Consider the following 23260-nt stretch of genomic DNA (forward strand, 5'->3'; position numbering starts at 1 on the left):
TAAATATATATTATATATTATATAATATATATATTCAAAGTTTAAAAAATTAAGCTCCTAAGTATCGTGCTCTAAGATACCTTCTCTGAAACTTCAAACTCATTAAAATAAAAAAAAAAGGCAAGAAGGCAGTGTTTGCCTCTATGTTACTTACGGTGCAGTTTTAGCCTGTAAAGGGCTTCCGAGTAATAGCAGGAGCTCCCTTCCAGGAGATGGCACTGCTGGATTGTTATAGTCCTCACAGCCTGGTGAGGAAGTTGTCGGGTCATAGAGTGTTTATGAATTGGAGAAGGAAATGGCAACCCACTCCAGTGTTCTTGCTTGGAGAATCCCAGGGATGGGGGAGCCTGTTGGGCTGCTGTCTCTGGGGTCGCACAGAGTCGGACATGACTGAAGTGACTTAGCAGCAGCAGCAGCAGAGTGTTTATGAACACGAGGATCCTGTGTAAGTGGGGAGAGGGTACAGGAAACAAAATTTGCCACCCTAGAGTGTATCTCTTTGGCATGAGGATTCTTTTAGGTTGGTTATTTGTAAGAAATAGAAGACTTAGGAAGTTATTCTTTTACTTTCTCTGGCTAAAAGAATTTTCTTTCTATTTGAAAAGATTTTGAATTTTATATTGGATCATAGCTGGTTAACAATGTTGTGATAGTTTCAGGTGTACAGTAGAGTGACTCAGTCATACATATACATGTATCCGTTCTCCCCCTAACTTCCTTCCCATCCAGGCTGCCACATGACATTGGGCAGAGTTCCCTGTGCTATACAGTAGATCCTTGTTCATTATGCATTTAAAAATATAGCAGTGTGTACATGTCAATCTCAAAGTCCCTAAGAATTTAGATAAAGGTGGGAACTCCCTGGGGGTCCAGTAGCTAAGACTCTGTGCTTCTAATGCAGGGGGGCCTGGGTTTGATCCCTGGTCAGGGAGCTAGATTTCACATGCCACAACCAAGTGTTCCCATGCTATAACGAATATTGAGGATCCTGCAGGCTGCAACTAAGACCTGGCGTAGCCAAATAAATAAGATACCAAAAATAGAATCTGAATGAAGAGCTTGGTCTAGGAAGAGCACTCTTACCAGAGATGTCTACAGGGAAGAGGGGCTACGTGTCTGGTGGGGCCGAGATCAGTCCTCCCCGTGTCTCATTGTCTCTGAACAACCCAGCAAACATCTGTCTGGCAAGCATTTGTTAGTCCATATCCACATGAATTGCCTTCTTCTCCGCTGAAGTTCAAATTCCCCACCCCCTTTACTTTCAGATGGCATATGAGCCTCCGTTGCCTAACTTGGACCCCACATTCTTTTCAAAATTTTTTAAAAAATTAATTAATTAATTAATATTTTTGGCTGTGCTGGGTCTTCATTGCTGTGCTCAGGCTTTTTCTAGTTGCAGCCATCCAGGGCTACTCTCTAATTGTGGTGTGCTGGTTTCTCATTGCGGTGGTTTCTCTTTTGCAGAGCACGGGCTCTTGGCACTTGGGCTCAGGAGTTGCGAGTAGTTGCAGCTTGAAGGCCCTAAAGTGTTGGCTTCATTCGTTATGGTGCAGTAGCTTAGTTGCTCCATAACGTGTGGAATCTTCCTGTACCAGGGGTCGAACTCGTGTCCCCTGCGTTGGCAAGCAAATTCTTATCCACTGGACCACCAGGGAAGTCCCTATCATGTCAATTTAATTCTGAGATCAGCCAGAAGAACCTAAAAGGGTAGAGGAAAGTTTTTTCCCTCCCCCAGGTAGAAAAGCCCAAGAAATATTTAAGGGGTCTTATTTGTATCCACAGCTTAGAGAAATATAGGTTACATTTAGAGGTTGTGGCAGACACTGAAAGCTGCCAACCAAATCCTCTTCTTTCTGGGCACACACTCACAGTTAGATGTGAACTTGTGGTTGACTTCTAGCCAATGGAATGTGAATAGAACTTGTGTTTACCACACCTAGCCCTGGCCCATAGAAATCTCTCACTCTCTGATCCACTATGTTCTTTTCTTACAGTGGCCCTGGAAGTAATGTGTGGAAGATGGCAGGCCTTTGCTGTTCTGCTGACTTTTAAAAAATTTCTTGTTTTTGTTTTTAATATTTATTTATTTGGCTGCATTTCAGTTCCAGTTATCTATTGTTAAATAATGTGTGTGTGTACTCAATTGCTCAGTCGTGTCTGACTGTTTGTGACCCCATGGACTGTAGCCCTCCAGGCTCCTCTGTCCATGGAATTTTCCATGCAAGAATACGGGAGTGCATTGCCATTTCCTTCTCCAGGGGAGCTTTCCGACTCAGGGATCGAACCCAGGTCTCCTGAATTGCAGACAGATTCTTTACCATCTGAGCCACCAGGGAAGCCCTAAATAATGAAGTCACCCCAAATCTTAATGACAATACTTATTGTCATTATTTCCTTTTCTCTGGCGAATGGGATCTTGTTCCCCAACAAGGGATGGAAACTGTGCCCCTTCAGTGGAAACGAGGTGGAGTCCTAACCACTGGACCACCAGGGAAGTCTCTTATTAATATTTCTGTATTATCTCTCATGGTTCAGGACATTCACTGGGTTCAGCTAGGCGGCTGTCACTTGTGGGTTTCCTGTAGTTGCAGTCAGATGGGGGTGGAGTCATCTTGTGAGCGCTTCCTCACTCAAACCTGGTGTTGAGATTAATGTTGACAGCTGTAAGCTCAGTGGGTTAAGCCAGCACATCCACATGGCCTGGGCTTCCCCACAGCATGGCATGTGGGTTCCAAGAGTGAGTGTCCCGTGGGTACGAGGATGGGGCCTAGGTTCAATTCTTGGCAGGGAAACTATTACTAAGATCCTGCAAGCCACACAGTATGGCCAAAACACAAACAGATGAAAAACAATCCCCCCCCACAAAATCCCCACAAAGCAAAAAAACTAAAAATAAAGCACTCCTGGGCATGTATCTGGAGAAATACATGGTTCGAAAGGGTACATACATCCCAGTGTTTACTGCAGTATTGTTTACAATAGCAGGGACGTGGAGGCAACCTAAATTTCCATCCATGGAAGAATGGATAAAGAAGATGAAGTACATATATACTATGGAATATACTCAGCTATGAAAAAGAACAAAACATTGTCACTTGCAGCAACATGGATGAACCTGGAGAGTACCATACTAAGTGAAACAAGTCAGATGGAGAAAGACTAAAACCTTATGATATCACCTATATCTAAGAAAAATTGTGAAATTGAAGTGATACAAATAAACTTATTTACAAAACAGACTCACACAGACTTACGCTTACTGGGGGGAAGGGTGAAGGGAAGGGATAGTTACGGAGTTTGGGATGGACATGTACACTCTGCTATATTTAAAATGAATTACCAAGAAGGACCTATTGAACAGTCCAGGGAATTGTGCTCAATATTACGTAACAACCTAAATGGGAAAAGAACTTAAAAAAGAATAGATACACATATGACTGAATCACTTTTATTGTACACCTGAAACTAACACAACATTGTTAATCAACTATACTCTAGTATAAAATAAAAATTAAAAAGATAAAAATAAAAGCTACTACAATTATTATTGTAGGAATTTCACACAATTTTCTTTCCATTACTAGAAAGTTCCTTGAGGGAACTGGGCCTTCGTATTGGTGTTGGGATATAGCTACACTTCTTTTTTAAAAGTGATTTTTCTACATGAAAGAAGTACATCAATAAAACAATCCTCTTTTAGTGTTCCTGAACAGTACGTGAATTGGAATTTTGGCAAGCATGGCTTCTATTTGACCATGGTCCAGATCCCCTGTATGTTGTGGAACTAGGAAGGAAGGAAGGTGAAGTCGCTCAGTCGTGTCCGACTCTTTGCGACCCCATGGACTGCAGTCTACCAGGATCCTCTGTCCATGGGATTTTCCAGGCAAGAATATTGGAGTGGGTTGCCATTTCCTTCTTCAGGAGATCTTCCCGACCCAGGGATTGAACCCGGGTCTCCCGCATTGTAGGCAGACACTTTACCATCTGAGCCACCAGTGGAACTAGGATTCTCCTTAATCCCAATATTTCCGTCTAGAAATACTTCCTGCAGGGAAGCGAAGCTCTGCAAGTGCTGCAGGGCACAGGGGAGACTTCAGCTTTAATCTGCGAGGGCCTGGCTAAGGTCGAGAGTGCTAAATTGGCCAACTCCATCCTTCATTCAGGGCCAAGGAGGAAATTGGAAAGTCTGATCTTGAATTCAAGTGGTTTGTTCAAAGGTTTGAGAGTAGAAAATTCTCAAAAAATTACTGAGCGGGTTTCCAGGTGATATACTTATTGTAGGTGAGCTTGCTGGCATTGCCTGTACCCTGAAGTCACCCTAATTTGTTATTGAAATTAAAAAGTGGAAGAAAGACTAGTATCAGGGCATTTGACAGAGGTATTATTCCTTAACTAGGCTCACAGCATTCGAAAGAGTCAGGGCCTCAGTTCAAGAATCCACTGAGGGCGTTTTTTTTCCAGCTGAAATAGGCATGGATTTGAAGGGAGAGTCACACCTAGGAGAGAGGCTCTTCCCATCTCAGTGACTACAGAGGCAAAAGACACTGAGGCCCAGGGTTGAAAACATCTGCCCTCTTTGCACCATGGAGGCTGGATTACCAGACAGAGCTCATCTACCAATGCAGTCTTGAGAGCCAGAAGCTTGGGTCTGCAGAGGGGAAATGGAAATGAAAATTTCTGCATAGGAGCGCCCCCACCCCTACATGCTAAGTACGGAATGCCCAAATGAACCCTTTTCAAGATGATTTCTTCTGATTATGTAACATTGCATGTGTGATTTGCTGTCTCCTTGAGAGTTAGAAAACGAAAATGTCTCACTTGCGTGGCAAAATTGAAAAAGAGAAGACGGAACACGGTGTGCATCAGAGAGAGTCACCAACTTTTTGGCGAGTATTGAATTCCACAGGATGAGGAGACAGAATCATGGACAATTTGGTGACATGTTCTTTTTCCTTCTGCTCGTGTTTAGAGATGAAGTTATTGCTGTGTATTAAGGGCTTGAATGCTTAGTCACTGTCATGTCCAAATCTTGTGACCCCATAGGCTGTAGTCTTCCAGGCTCCTCTGTCCATGGAATTTTTCAGGCAAGAGTACAGTGGGTAGCCATTTTCTTTGCCAGGGCATCTTCCTGACCCAGGGATTGAACCCTTGTCTCCAGTGTCTCCTGCATTGGCAGGTTGATTCTTTACTCTATGAGCCATTGGGGAAGCTTTATTAAGGGCGTACTGAGTGCTGAATATATGCTGAATGCCTAGCATACATGATCCCATTTAATCATGGTCATAACAGGCCCTGACAATGACAGCTGTTTTTTAGCTGGTGATATTATTCCAGCTGTTTTTGAGGTAGGTGATATTATTCCCATTCTACACATGATGAAGCTCAGAGAGGTTAAAAAACTTTTCAAAAGTCACGAAGCTAAAAGCAGCTACTAAATGGTCTGAACTCACTGGAGAACTCATGTAGTCATTCATTTCTCAGGTTCTCACTGAGCTTAGTTCTTTTTTTTCAAAATTATTCTATTGAAATAAAGTTGATATGCAATGTTGTGTTAATTTTTGCTGTACAGCACAGTGATTCAGTTATGTGTATATATTATTCTTTTTCAATTCTTTTCCATTACAGTTTATGACAGGATATTGAATATAGTTCCCTGAGCTATACAGTGGGACATTGTTGTTTATCCATTGAGCATTGTTCTTAATTGCAAGAAATAGAAACCAATTCTGGTAGATTGTAGCAGAAGAAGAATTTATTAAAGGGGTCCTGGAATGCTTTTAGAAGTGCCAGGAGAGCTGGGGAGCTGGGTGTGGACACGTCACAGGAGGAGCAGTGGACACAGTGTGGCTGCCACTGCCCCTGCCATGTCCTGGTCACTTCACCTTGTGAGGCTCACCCACTGGGGCAGGCTGCTGGGTGCTGCTTGCAAGCCCCAGCTCCTCCTTCATCTTAGGGTGGCTACCACTGTCCCCAGAGGTTCTGTAGGGCCTGCTTCTTGGCATTACTGCTTCTGGATTCAAAATCTAGACAGTACCTCTGATGAATGGAGTGTGAGTATACAGTTTGCTCCAGAGCTGATAGATGGCTAAGAGACACGCTTCTTGTATGTGCATCAACTCTCCTGGGAGATGGGCTTTGTTCCCAAGACTCACAATGAGGAGCTCCCCAAATGTTGTAAAGATGTTCCGATGCTGGGCAGCTAGAGGAACACCTAAAGTTCCTCTTTACATTGACTGCATGAATGATGCAGCTAGAAGTGGTGGAGCATGCAAAGGTGAGTCCCAGAAGCTGCCTGCAGACACCTCATTGACTCAGAATTCCCTTCCTTTCAAAGGGTGCATTTATGTGGCACCACAGTTTGCAAAGCCCTCTCTTCTCACTGTTTCCTTAGGTCATTCAGACAGACAACCGTGCAAGGTAGACAGAAGAAGTGAAGAAGTGAAGTCGCTCAGTCGTGTCCGACTCTTTGTGACCCCGTGGACTGTAGCCTGCCAGGCTCCTCTGTCCATGGGATTCTCCAGGCAAGAATACTGGAGTGGGTTGCCATTTCCTTCTCCAGAGGATCTTCCCAACCCAGGGACTGAACCTGCGTCTCCTGCATTTCAGGCAGACGCTTTATCCTCTGAGCCACCAGGGAAGGTAGACAAAACTGATATTCTATTTCATCCTTGAAGAAGCTAAGAAGTTAGATGATGAGCCCAAGGTCCCCCTGCTGGTGAGTGGCAGAGCGGAGACTTGGCCTGTCTGAGTCCAGGCCTGGTGTCAGCCGGAAGCAAATGATCACAAATATCATGCTGCATCAATTCCTAGGCATGTGGTTTTCCCCTGAAATTTTTTTTTTTTTATGTGAACAAAACCAGCCTTCTTTATTTATTTTTAACTTTTCATCAGAGACATTTTCAATCATACACTAAAAGAAAATAACATAATAAGTTCCCATTACCCATCATTTCAATAATGATAACCTAAGGCCAATTTTGTTTCATCTATAATCCCCACTCACCCCCACCTCCACCTCTAGAATTTTATTTTATTTTAATTTTGTTTTCCAGAACTCCCCTGACCAGAGATTGAACTCATGCCACCTGAAGTGGAAGCATGAAGTCTTAACCACTGGGCAAGTCCTACCTCTCAGTGTTTTTTTTTTTTAAAGCAAATAGGTTTCCCTAAAAAATGGAACTTTAAACTTAGTGACTACACATGTCACATGCCTGTTTCTCTTTTCATCGCCTCACGGAGACACCAGATATGGTATGGCACCACTTTATGCCAGTTTGAAGTAGCACAACAAAAGTATCAACAAAGTCTCATTTTAGATGCTGATTACAAATTATTTTTTTTAAATACCAGGAATTGTGTAATTATTAAAAATTAAATAATTTCAGAGTTGGTAGGCTAGTAAGTCTGTCATGTTTTTGTCACAACAGTTGCTTAACAGAAATGCCTACCTACCTTCATGATCACTCCGCTTGTATGGTTTAGAATGGAATAATTATCATGACTATTTTTCAGATTAACACTTGCCATTATTTTAACGTAAAACTGTTTTTAATAGCTCAAACAATGCCATGAAGTGCTGACATTTATGTTTAAAACTCTCTTCCGGGGACTTCCCTAGGGGTCCAGTAGTTAAGACTTTGCCTTTCAGGGCAGTAGTGTGAGTTCAATCCCAAATTGAGGAGCTAAGATTCCAGATGACTTGTGGCCAAAAAACCAAAACATAAAACTGAAACAATATTGTAACAAATTCAATAAAGACTTAAAAAGTGGTCCACATCAAAACAAACAAAAAACAAACAAACACACACAACTCACAGCCATATCAATAGCTCTGGAGTAGAAGTTAATGTGATAAATTGCTCTGAAGAAGGCCAGGCCCGACGACATCTGGCATTGTTTAGAACACTTCTGAATTCGGATGCATCTTGGAATCAATGATATGGCACAGTTTAATTGGCAACTTAAAAATTCCTGTCACCCTGCTTATTTAACTTATATATAGAGTACATCATGAGAAACCCTGGGCTGGATGAAGCACAAGCTGGAATCAAGATTGCTGGGAGAAATATCAATAACCTCAGATATGCAGATGACACCATCCTTATGGCAGAAAGGGAAGAAGAACTAAAGAGCCTCTTGATGAAAGTGAAAGAGGAGAGTGAAGAAGTTGGCTTAAAGCTCAACATTCAGAAAACTAAGATCATAGCATCTGGTCCCATCACTTCATGGCAAATAGATGGGGAAACAGTGGAAACCGTGGCTGACTTTATTTTGGGGGGCTCCAGAATCACTGCAGATAGTGATTGCAGCCATGAAATTAAAAGATGCTTGCTCCTTGGCAGGAAAGTTATGACCAACCTAGACAGCATATTAAAAGCAGAGACATTATTTTGCCAACAAAGGTCCGTCTAGTCAAGGCTATGGTTTTTCCAGTGGTCATGTATGGATATGAGAGTTGGACTATAAAGAGGGCTGAGCACCAAAGAATTGATACTTTTGAACTATGGTGTTGGAGAAGACTCTTGAGAGTCCCTTGGACTGCAAGGAGATCCAACCAGTCCATCCTAAGGGAAATCGGTCCTGGGTGTTCATTGAAAGGACTGATGTTAAAGCTGAAACTCCAGTATTTCGGCCACCTGATGCGAAGAGCTGACTCATTTGAAAAGACCCTGATGTTGGGAAAGATTGAAGGCAGGAGGAGAAGGGAACGACAGAGGATAAGATGGTTAGATGGCATCACCGACTCAATGGACATGAGTTGGGTAAACTCCGGGAGTTGGTGATGGACAGGGAGGCCTGGCGTGCTGCAGTTCATGGGTTCACAAAGAGTCAGACATGACTGAGAGACTGAACTGATGTCAAATAAGGGGGCACTTTACTTGAAGAAACTGTAGATTCATTGGAATGCAGTCTCTAAGACAGGGGTAGAAAGTGACAAAGGACAGGAGGAGAGCTTGTGGGGGGGTGTGGTGCAGAGGGTGTCAGGGAAGGCTCTGATGAGAAGGTCTGCCACCCTTGGTCCCTTATCTGAAGCTCTAAATTCTAAAAAGCTCTGGAATATGAGTGTTTATTTGTTTTCTTCTTCCAAATTTGGAACCAAACCTAACCTGAACTAATGCAAAGTAACTTTTAAACATAATCTATAATGATAACTTTATTCTAGTCACTGTGAAGATCAATCTGTTTAGCTGCAGAAATATTCTTTGTTGATGGAGCATTATCCCAGTCCCTCATGGGGAGGGACAACAAAAGTTGTTACCTACTTTTTTTTTTTTCTGGCCATTTTTTGGGATTTTAGTTTCCCAACCAGGGATAGAACCTGGTCCCTCTGCAGTGAAATCACAGAGTCCCAACTACTGGACTGCCAGGGAATTCCCTGCACTGCCTTTATATTTTATTTTTTAAAAAAACGTGTTTTATAATTTTTCTTTCTGTCCTTTGATATAGGAATTTCTTTTGACTTACTTATTTTTGGCTCTGCTGGGTCTTGGTTGCTGTGTGGGGGCTTTCTCTAGTTGCAGTTCTCAGGTTTCTCATTGCGGTGGCTTCTCTCGTTGCAGAGCACAGGCTATAGGTGTGTGGGCTTCAGTAGTTGCAGCTCGAGGGCTCCAGAGCGAGAGCTCAGTAGCTGTGGTGCATGGGCTTAGTTGCCCTGTCCCACTGTGAAATTGTCCTGGACCAGGAATCCAACCCATGTCCCCTGTTTTGGCAGCTGGATTCTTAACCACTGGACCACGAGGGAAATCCCTGATGGCTGGATATAATTTAGAGATGTGGAGACATGGAAGGGTTTTAAGAAGAGGAAAAAGCATCATCTCACATGGCGACAGAGGATGGAATGGTTGGATGGCATCATTGACTCAATGGACATGAGTTTGAACAAACTCTGGGAGATGGTGAAGGACAGGGGAGCCTGGCCTGCTGCAGTCCATAGGGTCGCAGTCAGACTCGACTTAGCTGCTGAACAACAATAACACATCAGCTTGGGTTTAAGTGTAAGTCAGGATCCAACCATTACATTTGCCTTAGAGGCAGAGATGACCTGCATTTCTTTCTTTCTTTTTTTATAAATGTTTATACACTCTGTGTACTTTTCTTTCTTTAAAAGTTATTTATTTATTATTTATTTGGCTGCACCTGGTCTTAGTTCGGCTGCAGGGTCTTTTACCTGTGGCATGCAAACTCTGAGCTGTGGCATGTGGGATATAGTTCCCTTACCAGGGATTGAACCTTGGGCCTCCTGCATTGGTAGCAGGGAGTCTTAGCCACTGAACCACCAGGCAAGTCCTTAAGTGGCATTTCTGATAACTCCTCTCTCTTTTAATTTGTGTTTCATATGTAGCTGGAGGGCTGGACTTCCTGTTTTGCTTTTTCTTAGAGTATTAATCCCCTCCTTTTCGCACAAATCACCTGACTTCTCCGAAAACTCTAACACACCCTTTGGCTAAAAAAGAGTGTTAGGCAATCAGTGAAATTCCCCAATCCCTCTTTCCGCGCCTGCAGCCCAGGACAGAGGAGTGTCAGGCTGGAAAAAGGATGCAGTTCTTGTTTCAAAAGCAGAGGGAGCTCCAAGATCAAAGCTCAGCTCCACTTTCCCTAAGCCATGGTCTCCCAGCCCCCTCTTTGTTTGGATCAGGGAATTTCAGACATGCACCCTGGGGATCACAGGGAAGGAACCAGAGAACCAGATCCAGGGAGGCCGGCGGAGGTTGCTGCAGAGGGAGCGCCCAGCTCTGAGCCGCTCTTCCTGGGAGCGGGCAGGGTCGCTCGGCCTGCCCACTGGCAAGAGGGACGGGACTGACCCACTTGTTCCCATCAGCTTCTGAAGGTAAAATCCTTAAACTTGAAGAACAGAGCTTTGATGGAAGGAAAAAGGAAGGCAGATAACTTTACATAGGGAAGTTTTGGGCAGAGATGGAGGGCTGAGAAGAGCAGAATCCAAAGGAGGGAAAATATTGACCACCTATTTTTCTTAGGTTGACCCCATTCACCCCCATGTCACCCCCCGCCCCAAAACAGTGTTCAGGGTTAGAAGCATATTTGGCAACACTTTTCTAGGGACTACAAGGAGATAGATGTCTTATCTTTTTAGTAAAGGTAAAAAAGAAAAGGAAAAAAAGATCTGGAAAATTAAGGTAGGAAATTGAAGAAATAGCTTTCGTCTCCTTTTGTGTTCATTCAGCTGCCCCTTTTCTTCTCCCCTCACACAACTCTGTCTGAGATCACTTCTCCCAAGGTCACTGCCTTCCCCTAGGGAAACAAATCCATTCCTCCATCAGTGGTCTTTGGGAGCATTAAGAGAAACACATGCAACAATACACAGGCAAGAGAGTTGGTTCAAAGTGATAAGGGGGCTCCTTGTCAAAAGAGGAGGGAGACCTGTCCTGGTGGATGGTCATGATGCGGACAAACTCCTGAAATTCCAAGTGGAGACGGGGATGCTGTTCTGTGAGGTGAGAAGAGAGGCTGACAGAGCGGAGGCAGGGTGGAAGTTGGGGGTGAAGAAGGAGCACAGAGGAAGCAAAGCACTTGGGAAAAGTCTCATGCTCTTGGAAGAAAACCGGGAGAAGGTCCTGAGAAGCCATGGGAGAAGGATAAGGTTTAGTTTCAGTCTAGAACGAGAGCCAGTGTGAGAGGAGGGGTGTCATACACTGTTGCTTAATGATACAGCTCTGTTTAACCTCTGTGTTATTCACACCAAGGTGACACTGACCCCTTACCACTGAAACAGGTGCCTGTGTTTGTTCGACAAATACTGCCAGGCCTGCCACCCCTTTAGCTCCAAAGTCAGAGGTGCAGAGAGCCAGGACCAAGAGAAGAGCTGCTCACCAGGGATGAACAAATTGCCAGAGATGTGGTGAGTGATCCCAGGTCTAGAGAGATGTACATGGAACGCATTCCCTTCATCCTCTCAAGAGAACAGCTCAGATCCTAAGCCTGGGTTTGGCTTTGCCCTTGGCTTTTCTGCTTCATTCCAGCCCAAGACTCTATTCCATGTGCTGGTGCCCTTCACCTCTCCCCTCCCTTCTCCCTGCCCTAGTCCACTCGTACCTGGGTCCTCCACCTCTCCAATTGCCTTTATTATTATTATTTTTTTAGGTGCATTGTCCTGTTTTCCCTTGTGGCCTGGGTTTATGCCGAGCCTACTATGTATGGAGAGATTCTATCCCCCAACTACCCTCAGGCGTACCCCAATGAGGTCAAGAAGTCTTGGGACATAGAAGTCCCTGAAGGGTATGGGATCCACCTTTACTTCACCCACCTGGATATAGAGTTGTCTGAGAACTGCTCCTATGACTCAGTGCAGGTACACTGTGATGGGTGTGAAAGGATGGGGCTGGGGTGGTGGACTGAGAGCGTGAGCACACAGTAAGCCGGGTCACATAGTCCTAAGGTGGGAAGTGGTCAATCTCTCTGCCCTCCATACCAAAATATTACCCTTTCCTGGGTTCTTTTGACTCTTCTCTTAGATAATGTCGGGAGGCCATGAAGAAGGGAAACTCTGTGGACGGAGAACCAACAAGAATTCAAACTCCCCAGTGGTGAAAGAGTTCCACATCCCATACAGTAAACTGCAGGTGATCTTCCTGTCGGACTTCTCCAACGAGGAGCGTTTCACCGGGTTTGCTGCGTACTATGTTGCTGAGGGTAAGGCTCACCTCTTTGTGCCTCATTGATCCAGCCATGAGACTGGAAGCAGGGCAAATATTGAGCAATACAGGGAGTGAGGATTCCATTTGTAACTCTTATGAAGTATTGACTTGGCTTGGATAACTCCATGAATTGCCTTTGTGAAAGTCAAACGTGTAATCAAACGTGTATCTTGATGGTGATGACGGTAATGAAAAAAATAGATAAAAAACACCCCAGTAATTTATTGAGAACCACTATGAGCTGGGTATTGTGTTAAGAACTTTACTTATATTAATTAAATCTTTACCTAAATTATATAATTTGAAGACCTTCACAAGTGGCACTAATGGTAAAGAACCCACGTGCCAATGCAGGAGACACAGAGTCACAGGTTCAATCCCTGGTTCGAGAAGACCCCCTGGAGAAGTGAATGGCAACCCCCTCCAGTATTCTTGCCTGGAGAATGCTGTGGACAGAGTAGCCTGGTGGTCTACAGTCCATAATGTTGCAAAGATTTGGACAGAAGTGACTTAGCACTCACTCAAATTATATTTATTTATTTATGGTTGCACTTGGTGGTCGCTGTTGCACACAGGTTGTCTCTTCTTGCTCTCTTGGGTGCTATTCTCTAGTCAGAGTGCATGGGCTTCTCTTTGCTGTGGCTTTGGCTTCTTTTGTTGCAGAGCATGGGCTCTAGGCCATGTGGGCTTCAGCAGTTGTGGCATGTGGACTCAGTAGTTACCGTGCAGGAGCTTAATTGCCCCGAGGCATGTGGAATCTTCCTGGACTAGTGATCGAACCTGTGTCCCCTGCATTGTCAGGCAAATTCTTAACCACTGGACCTCTAGGGAAGTCCTACCTCAATTCTGAAAGTAGGTGTTATTATCTCTACTTAAAGATAGGAAAAGTAAAAATTAACGAAGTTAAATAACTTGCCAAGGTTCACACAAGGAAATGTGTGGTATTCAAACCCCTTTAACATATAGCAAACAAACTTTCACATTCTATGTGCGTCTACGCCTATCTTCAGGGTATCCTGATATTAGAACATCTTATAAATCCAAAGCCTTGTTAGATTTGACGGAAGTGCCAGCATCATGTAAGGAAATACATGTATTAGTTGTTCCTCCCTGCAGAAGACATATTATGTTAAGCTTGCAGAATGCTATCCCTGGAGCGGAAATGCTCTGTTTATGAAAAAGGTCAAGGGTCTTTGGTGTTGACAGCTCCCACTATAGCTGCACAATGGTAGAGCACAAGTCTAGAATCATATTTCAGGAAAGTAACATGGAATGACTGGAGGAGGGCAGGGCAAACACTGGCAACCCACTCCAGTATTCTTGCCTGGAGTATCCCAAGGACAGAGGAGCCTGGCGGGCTACAGTCCATAGGATCACAAAGAGTTGGACATGAATGAAGTGACTCAACACAGTATAGAGTAAATAGTGTCTGAGATGTGATTCGCTGAATGTCTCGAAGCAACAGACCCTTCCTACTTTTCTTACACTTGCAGTTTTGGGCTTAACTTCATTCTTCCTTCTAGGTCTTTGTCCTTGACCACCATCTTTCTCTACTTTTTGTAGATGTAAATGAGTGCACAGCCTTTGCAGATGCTCCTTGCAGCCACTTCTGCAATAACTTCATTGGTGGTTACTTCTGCTCCTGCCCTCCAGAATACTTCCTCCATGAAGATAAGAAGAACTGTGGAGGTGAGCTTGGCATCAGGAGAGGCAAATGTTCCCTGGGATTTGGGTTGGCTGGAGGCTTCAGTAAGATGTCTGTCTACCCTTTTCGATTTTGATTAGCCACGGCCTTGACTTGGCATCAATTTTTAGTTACTCATAAACAGAAAGGGAGCCACAAGAGTGGAGGAAGATAAGCCTACAGGGTCAAGTTAATTAACTGGAGAAGAGAAATAGGTGTCAACTTGGGCCTCTTCATAACTATGAAAAGCTCCACATAAGTGATGCGATGGATACATATTAGGCATCTCTGCTGTTATGCATTGGTGTGTAATTGTGGCCCATGGGCTTCAGTTCATAAGAAGGACCATAGAAAAGAGCTGGGACTCCTTGGCCTGACCCTATATTTTATTCTCCTTTTCTCTTTTTCTTCCTTAGTCAATTGCAGTGGGAATGTATTCACCACAATGACTGGGGAGGTTGAAAGTCCTAATTACCCCAGTCCATACCCAGAGAGCTCAAGGTGTGACTATCAGATCCAGTTGGAGCAGGGGTTCCGAGTGGTGGTGACCATGAGGAGAGAAGACTTTGATGTGGAACCAGCTGACTCCGAGGGCCACTGTCCCGACAGTTTACTTGTGCGTGATGGATGATCAGTTTTCTTTCAACTCACTCAGAGAGAGTTCTCCCTGAAGACACATAATCTAGCTTTCTGTCCCTTCTTTTTTTCTTTCTCTCCTTCTTATTTTATTTTACTTTTATCCCTTCTGTGTTACCTTTTTCTTTTAGTTCTTTCTCTCTTCTGATTTCCCCATTTTGACTCTCTTCAGTTTGTGGCAGGAGACCAGCATTTTGGTCCTTACTGTGGGAATGGCTTTCCTGGGCCACTAACAATTGAAACCCAGAGCAGTGCTCTCAATATCATCTTCCAAACTGATGGATCAGAACAAAGAAAGGGATGGAAATTTCGTTACCATGGAGATCGTGAGTAACCTAGAAGCTGCCCTTTGGTTGGTGGGACCAGAGTCCTTGCCCAGGGTAAAATCAAAACAGTGGATTGTTGTCTGGATGGATATCCTGAGAACACAGCAGCTCCTCAGCACCATGTAAACCTGTCAGTGGTTGTGAGAAACCCTCAACTTCTAGGAATCCTTCAACTGGATTTTCAAGTGTAGACAGCCTGGGGGTAGTTAGTTAATAATGTCATTATTCTATTTTATTTCATTTCATTTCACTGTCATACTTGCGAGATTTTAGTTCCTTGATTAGGGATCAAACCTGTACCCTCAGCAGTGAGAACGCTGATTCCTAAGCACAGGATCACCAGGGAATTCCCTGCCATATTATTTTAACCACCTCTGTGTTGGAATGCTGGGTTTCAGGACTGAGGATGAGTCAACAACTGTAGAAAATATGTTGTTATTTAGTTGGTAAGCTGTGTCTGACTCTTTTGTGACCCCATGGATTGCAGCCTTCCAGGCTTCTCTGTCCATAGGATTTCCCAGGCAAGAATACTGGAGTGGGTTGAAATTCCTTCTCTAGGGAATCTTCCCGATCCAGGGATCAAACACACATTTCCTGCATTGGCAGGTGGATTCTTTACCACTGAACCACCAGGGAAACCCCAAAAATGTGAGGATGATTATATGTAATAATGATTCTCCAAAGATTTGGTAAATTTCTTTTCCTATCTTTTTCAAGCAATCCCTTGTCCTAAAGAAGTCACTGCCAATTCCTTCTGGGAGCCTGAGAGAGCAAAATATGTGTTCAGAGATGTGGTGAAGATAACCTGTGTGGATGGGTTTGAAGTTGTGCAGGTAAAGCACTATCAGGGGCTCCTCTCTAGTCCCTAGGTCAGGATGAGCACACTGGAATCATCTGATCAATTACCGAATGTTCTCATTTGAATGAGGTCTAGCACCTTCTCCATCAAGAGAACCCCTCAGGATCTCTAGTTGTCTTCTCAGCCATGAAGATCCTTGTACATTTTCACATTCTCCTTTTGGCTTCAGTTTTCCTGGGGAAGGGGACTGGTATGCTGGGACAAAGTTTTTTTAGCTCCAACTCCTGGATGCTTTGGGTCATTCTGCTAAGATGTCCCCAGGCTTCTTGTAGTAAAGACTTCTCATTGATCCAAGGCCAGAGATCAATTCCATTTTTGGCTTTTGATTCCCTGTATCTCTCTTTATAAACTAATATTGAGGTTTATTATTTTCCAGGGAAGTGTTGGTTCCCCATCTTTCTACTCTACTTGTCAAAGCAATGGAAAGTGGAGTAATTCCAAGTTGCGGTGTCAACGTATGCATCTCTTTAAAATGGGACTACTTTTGTCAAAAAGTGGGCAGTGGCCCAACTCTTGGAAATCCCCACTCATTCCCCAAAATAGTTAGAATAATTCTACTCATTAGCCTATGAAATTACTCAGTCTTATGGAAACTCACAACCCTGGTGCCTCTCACCTGAGATGGCCCACAGTCTGTCTATGGACTGTGTATCTTCCTGAATAAACTTTCTTTCCCTTAAGAATAAAGAAGGGAATAATTTCCCCCCTCCCAAAGGAAATGGAAAGATTAAGGCACTGAGATACAAATGCATGGTTTCTTCTTAGGCTTGTGAGGTAGTGGATTGGGTTTCGAAGGGAAATCAGTTGTAGAATCCTAGTCCTGATCTGACCCCAGGCCTGCCAGACTAGCAGCTTTCTTACAAAGAAAGGGGCTATGAGATTAGTAGAGTTAATAGCATTCTATGGGTCCATTTCTACAGAGGCCTCACCAACCACTGGGAACCAGGTTCGTTCTTGCAGTGTTCTAGGGGCCATCTGAAGTGGCAGGACTCAGTAGGCTGGGGAGATGAACATGGCCACAGAGAGGCTGATGTGGGGGATTCACCCCAGATGTGCTTATGGATGGGGGAGGCAGGGAAGGAGTGAGGATCAGAGCTGGGAGGATGGACTGGCCCAGGGACTCTTCCTGGGAAGAAGTGTCTATCCTGACCATCTCTCTCCTGTCTTCCTCCTGTAGCTGTGGACTGTGGTGCTCCTGAACCCATTCAGCATGGTAGAGTCGAAGATCCAGAAAGTACTCTATTTGGTTCCATCACTCGCTACTCTTGTGAGATGCCATATTACAGCATGGAATATGAAGGGAGCGGTAAGGTTTCTTTGACTAAAGAAAAGAGAAAGAGAGAGTGAGAGTGTTGGAGGGTGAATAGTACGATCTTTCTGGGTTGGAGAGAGTTTGGAGAGAATGAGGGAGATGGGCTGGGCTTTGTTCATCCTCTTCGTTTAGTCTAAAGATACAATTTTCACACAGGATGGGGTTGGGGGCATGGGTTGTACAGGATCACCTGTAGAGTATCGTAGAGGTCACCTAGCTCAGCTTCAAGAACTCCCCCTAAAATATCCATTTTCATGTGGTCATCCAGCTTTCGACCAACTATGTAATGTAGAACCCACAGGAGTAATGCTTCCAGCTTCAAGTCTCTATTCTATGATGACTTTTTTTTTTTCCTCACACCATGTGGCATGTAGGATCTTAGTTCCCAATCAGGATTCAAATCAGTGCCCCCTGCATTGGGAGCACAGAGTCTTAACTGGTGGACCGCCAGGGAAGTCCCACAACTGACTTTCTTGATGGAAAGGCCTTGGTGGTGCTAGATGAAGGGCTGGATGGCTCATGATATGTCCCAGTTCATTACTTTCAATTTAATTTCCTACTTGAAGCACTTTCCCAGCCTCCACCTTAATCCTCTTCCTTCTGCTTTGGAGAATGTTCCTTCTAATTCCTGGGCAAGGGGATTGTTTGGGGCCAAAGGGATTGTTTGGAGGATGTTCTCAAGATTATTTTATGGTAGGTTTGATCCCATTGCCTCCTAAAATCCCAGAGGCACTGAGGCTCTGAATGGAAGGCAGAAGATAAGTGAGAAGATATGATGGTGAGTGTGTTCCTTCTCTCTGTGCTGTTTCAGAGGTGTATCACTGCAGTGGCAATGGGAGCTGGGTGAACAAGGTGCTGGGCGCAGAGCCGCCGAAATGCATTGCAGGTAATCAGGGCTCAGACTTGGGGAGAGAGCGTGTTCTCAGGTGCGTGTGCATAGGGCTCACCTTCTAAAAGGAATTGTAATCCTCTTGGGAAGGGACTTGATGGTCTGAGCCTGCCAGAGCCTAGCTCAGTGAGGTGGAGACAAATCTGGGCATGGATCTGCCAGGGCCTTGGGGAATTCATCAACCGCACTGTCAGGGTGACTGACCTAAAGAGAAAAGTCAACCAGTGACAGTTGGTGTCAGAGTCTGGGGTGGTTAGATTTGGTAATGTTGGTGCAGGAAGAGGATCTAGAATTGCTAAAAACAGGGTCTGAAAATTGAGAGTGAGCAACCAACACTTAGAAACAGGATTAGTTGAATATCCTAGTTATTGTATTAAAAGCCTATCTGGCAACAAGATACAGAAGAATGAAAGAAATAAGGGGTTATATAGAGATTAGACGGCTTCTCCTGGTCGCTTAGATGGTAAAGAATCTACCTGCAATTTGGGTTCAGTCCCTGGGTTGGGAAGATCCCCTTGAGTAGGAAAATGTAACCCACTTCAGTATTCTTTCCTGAAGAATTCCATGGACTGAGGAGCCTGGTGAGCTAGTCCATGGGGTCAGAAAGAGTCGGACATGACTGAGCAACTAACACTCAGACCATCATTATAGAGATTAGAGTTGAGTAGAAGAAGACTCCTAGACAAAGCCAAGAATATAATAATGATGCTCATAGTAACAACATTGTAATTGAGAGCTAGGGACTCAGCTAACTAATTGAAATTATTATCTCATTCAATCAAGTCTTTGCAATAACCCTCTGGGCGAGGTGTTATTGGTCCTGCTTTATGGTTGAGTGAATTCATTGTGAGTTCACAGTTCAGGAAGGGATGGGATAGGCTTTAAACCCACATCTGTCTGTTATGTTCAACTCAGAGTCCATTCAGGTGGACCAGTGTGGGATTTAGGTAAGCCAACTTGATCTGAAATACAATTCAGTTTTAGTTGCATTGGGTAATGGCAAAGCAACCTTACCTGAGTCATTGGAGGATGAGATGAAAGATGGGAAAAGAGAACCCTCTCTTTGCCCTACATCCAGTTACTAGGAGGGACTTGGCGGCAGTTAGGACTTGAGTGAAGAAGGTGATAAGTGTTGGACCTGGGCATCAGAGGCAGATAGAAGGCTTGCCTTCCCACTACATGTGTGAGAACAGAGACTTCCAGCTCCGGCTCCTAGTTGGGTCCCTGACCAGATGTGTTGAGACTGGGGTGACATGTGCCTCCTGTAGGACTGTGAGTTAAGCTGTCCATAGTGTGAGGCTCATTTAGGTTCAGTACTTTATACATGGGCTCTGTTTAACCAGTCTCCCCCACAAGCCCACTCTTGGCACTGGCGATGTGGGATATTTGATCCTTAGGTGAGTTCAGATAAGTCAGGCACTGAGTTGGTTGACCAAATACAGTAAGTCCCCTACATATGAATGAGTTCCGTTCCAAGAGCATGTTCATAAGTCCAACAACATGAGCTTCGATACCCAACTAACACAACTGTACTGTACTATAACACCTTATAGTATATAATGGTTTATAATACTTTCACACAAATAATACATACAAAATAAAAAACAATACAAAATATAAAGAAAATATTTTCTTAAAAAAATCTTTATTTACTTATTTGACTTTGCTGTGTCTTAGATACAGCATGTGGGATCTAGTTCTCCAGTCAGGGATGGAACCCGGGCTCCTTGGTTTGGATGCACAGCGCCTTAGCCCCTGGGCCACCTGAGAAATCCCAAGAAAACACTTTTAATCTTACAGTAGGGGACCTTGAAAAGTACAGTAGTATCGTTCAACAGCTGGAGCTTCTTGACAATACCAGCCATATCACTGCTGTTTTTACACTGGCTTCCAGACATCCTGGGCTTGAAGTAGAGATGCTATACTACTGTACTTTACACCACTGTACAGTAAGTTCATAAATGCACAGCTGCTTGTAGAGGAGGCATGCACAGGGCAATGTACCCCAGACACCTGAACCTACTTGTGTGATTGGATGTGCAAGTGCATGTTCACATCTTTGAAAGTTTACAACTTGAAGGTTGGTGTAGGGGATTTCCTGCATAAGGTTGGCTGTGTTGTGCTGAGAACAATGAAGCCCAGCAGGTGTTTGAGTGGTTGGAGGATTGCTGGGGGCCAGCGACTACCCACCTTGTTCTTTTTCCTTTCTAGTCTGTGGCACCCCCAGTGAGCCTTTTAGATCAACACAAAGAATATTTGGAGGCTCCATTGCGAAGATTGAAAATTTCCCCTGGCAAGTCTTCTTCTCAAACCCATGGGCTGGTGGGGCGCTCATTGATGAATACTGGGTGCTGACAGCTGCCCATGTCGTGGAGGGAAATGATATTCCAGTGATGTATGTTGGGTCCTCCTCAGTGGTCACCTCACAACTGTCAAATGCTCAGATGCTCACTGCAGAGAGAGTGTTTATCCATCCAGGATGGGAGGTCCTGGATCCTTCGATAACACGAAAGAATTTTGACAATGACATTGCACTGGTGCGGCTGAGAGACCCAGTGAAAATGGGACCCAAGGTCGCCCCTATCTGCCTACCAGGCACCTCCTCAGACTATGACCTTCCAGAGAACGTCCTGGGCCTGATCTCAGGTTGGGGTCGAACAAATACCAAAAGTCATGTTATTAAGCTCAGAGGGGCAAAGCTACCCGTTGTTCCCTTATCCAAATGCCGGGAGGTGAAGGCGGTCAATCCTGGAATAGATATCAGTTCTTTTGTTTTCACTGAGAACATGATCTGTGCCGGTAATGACAAGGGTGTTGATAGCTGTGAGGGGGACAGTGGTGGGGCCTTTGCTGTACAGGACCCTAAGGAAAACAAGCCCAAATTCTATGTTGCTGGTGTGGTGTCCTGGGGCCCCCAATGTGGGACCTATGGGCTCTACACGCGAGTCAAGAACTACGTTGACTGGATAAGGAAGACAATGCAGGAGTATAGTGCCCCCAGTGTAGACTAACCATACAGGTCCCACCAGCCTCTCTAAGGGCTGTGACCCCTCTGGACTTTCTCTTCCTCACAATAGTCCCATTATTTCACCATGACTGAGAGAGGACACGGGAGTGAGATTGAGCTAGTGATAGGACTTGGTTGTCGGGACACTGGGTTGGAGGTAGGGTTCTGCTCCTATGGCTGTGTTGGTCTTTCAGTATAGTTGGACTAACTACATGGGGTCCTCTCCCCCGAGTCCATCCTGTGGACTTCAGTGTGCAAGGGAACCCCTCTCTTTCTCTATTCATGGGGTGGGGGGTCCTCTTTCTGGATGACCCACTCCTGTTCCAGTTCTAACTCTGAAATTTGCTGTGGGGCATTCTCTTGATTTTTTTTGGTTTCCCCTTTACCTGTTCGAAGTTGACTACATCATTTCTGCTATCTACTTGTAATAAAGCATGTTTATAACCCAGCGCTGGCTGACTTGTCTCATTCCACATCAAGACCTCAGCACCATAGAAAAGGAGTTTAATGGGCTGTTGTGTCCTGGAAACTCAGGACCCTCACAGCTCATATTTAAATATCATGAAAACAGGGAATCAGCTTCTCTCCTCTCTTCCAATGGAGAGTAACTGAGCATTGTGGATTAGCATAACGTCAGTGCGAGGTGCCATGTTCTGCTTTAGAAACTCATCAGACATACTTGAACCTCAGTCAAAAGTCCACATACAGCAGTTAGAACTGGCTATTTAAGACCTTAGAGTCTAAAATTTCAAGGTAAGAATTGCTTCAGTGTGTCTCCTGAAAGTCAGTTTTCCTTTTGTATTAATACAAAATTATGACCTAATGAAAAAGAAAAACAAAATAAATTCTGCATGCTCTCATCCGCTTCCCTGGTGGTTTTGGTTAATTTGTCAGTCAGGCAACAATGTCTTCTCTGGGTTGAATGCTGCACTGAGATGTTACAGTTTATTCTGGTGAGGAGGGATCCAAAGTCTCCTTTTTACTCTTTTCCAAGGAAACAGAAAAACAAGCCAGCAAGCACAAAAAGAGCTCCTCATTTTCCACAAAATGATCAGTGGTGAAGAAGGACTGGACAATAGAGACTAGTATTTTCTTTTAATTGAAGTACAGTTGATTTATATCCCTGGTGGCTCAGCAATAAGGAATCTGCCTGCAATGCAGGAGCTGCAGAAGATGCGGGTTCCATCCCTGGGTCAGGAAGATCCCCTGGAGGAGGGCAGGGCAACCCACTCCAGTATTCTTGCCTGCAGAATCCCAAGGACAGAGGAGCCTGGCAGGCTACAGTCTATGGGATCACTAAGAGTCAGATACTACTGAAGTGACTGAGCACATACACATATATCAATTCAGTTCAGTTCAATCGCTCAGTTGTGTCTGACTCTTTGTGACCCCATGGACTGCAGCATGCCAGGCTTCCCTGTCCATCACCAACTCCTGGAGCTTGCTCAGACTCATGTCCATCGAGTCAGTGATGCCATCCAACAATCTTATCCTCTTTCATCCCCTTTTCCTCCCACCTTCAATCTTTCCAAGCATCAGAGTCTTTTCACATGAGTCAGTTCTTCACATCAGGTGGCCAAAGTATTGGAGTTTCAGCTTCAGCATCAGTCCTTCCAATGAATATTCAGGATTGATTCCCTTTAGGATGGACCGGTTGGATCTGTTTGTAGTCCAAGAGACTCTCAAGAGTCTTCTCCAACATCACAGTTCAAAAGCATCAATTCTTCAGCACTCAGCTTTCTTTATAATCCAACTCTCATATCTAACAGTTAGAACTGGACATGTAACAACAGACTGGTTCCAAATAGGAAAAGAAGTTCGTCAAGGCTGTATATTGTCACCCTGCTTATTTAACTTATATGCAGAGTACATCATGAGAAATGCTGGGCTGGAT

The 23260-nt window shown here is 44.4% G+C and overlaps 1 protein-coding gene and 1 long non-coding RNA gene across 2 annotated transcripts; both read left to right on the forward strand.

Moving 5' to 3' along the window:
- The first annotated feature begins 257 nt into the window (after positions 1-257).
- LOC112584313 lies at positions 258-3237 on the forward strand. Its single transcript, XR_006550367.2, has 2 exons — positions 258-445; positions 2983-3237. It is a non-coding gene; the product is annotated as an uncharacterized LOC112584313 (long non-coding RNA).
- A 7412-nt stretch (positions 3238-10649) lies between these two features.
- C1S (complement C1s) lies at positions 10650-21814 on the forward strand. The gene is made up of 12 exons (XM_006065860.4): positions 10650-10828; positions 11732-11857; positions 12100-12307; positions 12471-12648; positions 14217-14342; positions 14754-14953; positions 15146-15299; positions 16017-16132; positions 16535-16613; positions 17336-17464; positions 18282-18356; positions 20571-21814. The coding sequence occupies exons 2-12, from the start codon at positions 11835-11837 to the stop codon at positions 21368-21370; spliced, it is 2088 nt and encodes a 695-aa protein (XP_006065922.1). The 5' UTR covers positions 10650-10828; positions 11732-11834; the 3' UTR covers positions 21371-21814.
- The last annotated feature ends 1446 nt before the right edge of the window (positions 21815-23260 follow it).

This window comes from Bubalus bubalis, chromosome 4, assembly GCF_019923935.1.
Source record: "Bubalus bubalis isolate 160015118507 breed Murrah chromosome 4, NDDB_SH_1, whole genome shotgun sequence".
Classification (NCBI taxonomy): domain Eukaryota; kingdom Metazoa; phylum Chordata; class Mammalia; order Artiodactyla; family Bovidae; genus Bubalus; species Bubalus bubalis.

Coding starts and splice junctions, on each gene's coding strand:
- C1S (XM_006065860.4), top strand. CDS start 11,835: ATGAACAAATTGCCAGAGATGTG. Junction 14,343..14,753: donor AGATAAGAAGAACTGTGGAG/GTGAGCTTGGCA, acceptor TTTCTTCCTTAG/TCAATTGCAGTGGGAATGTA. Junction 16,614..17,335: donor TTCCAAGTTGCGGTGTCAAC/GTATGCATCTCT, acceptor TTCCTCCTGTAG/CTGTGGACTGTGGTGCTCCT.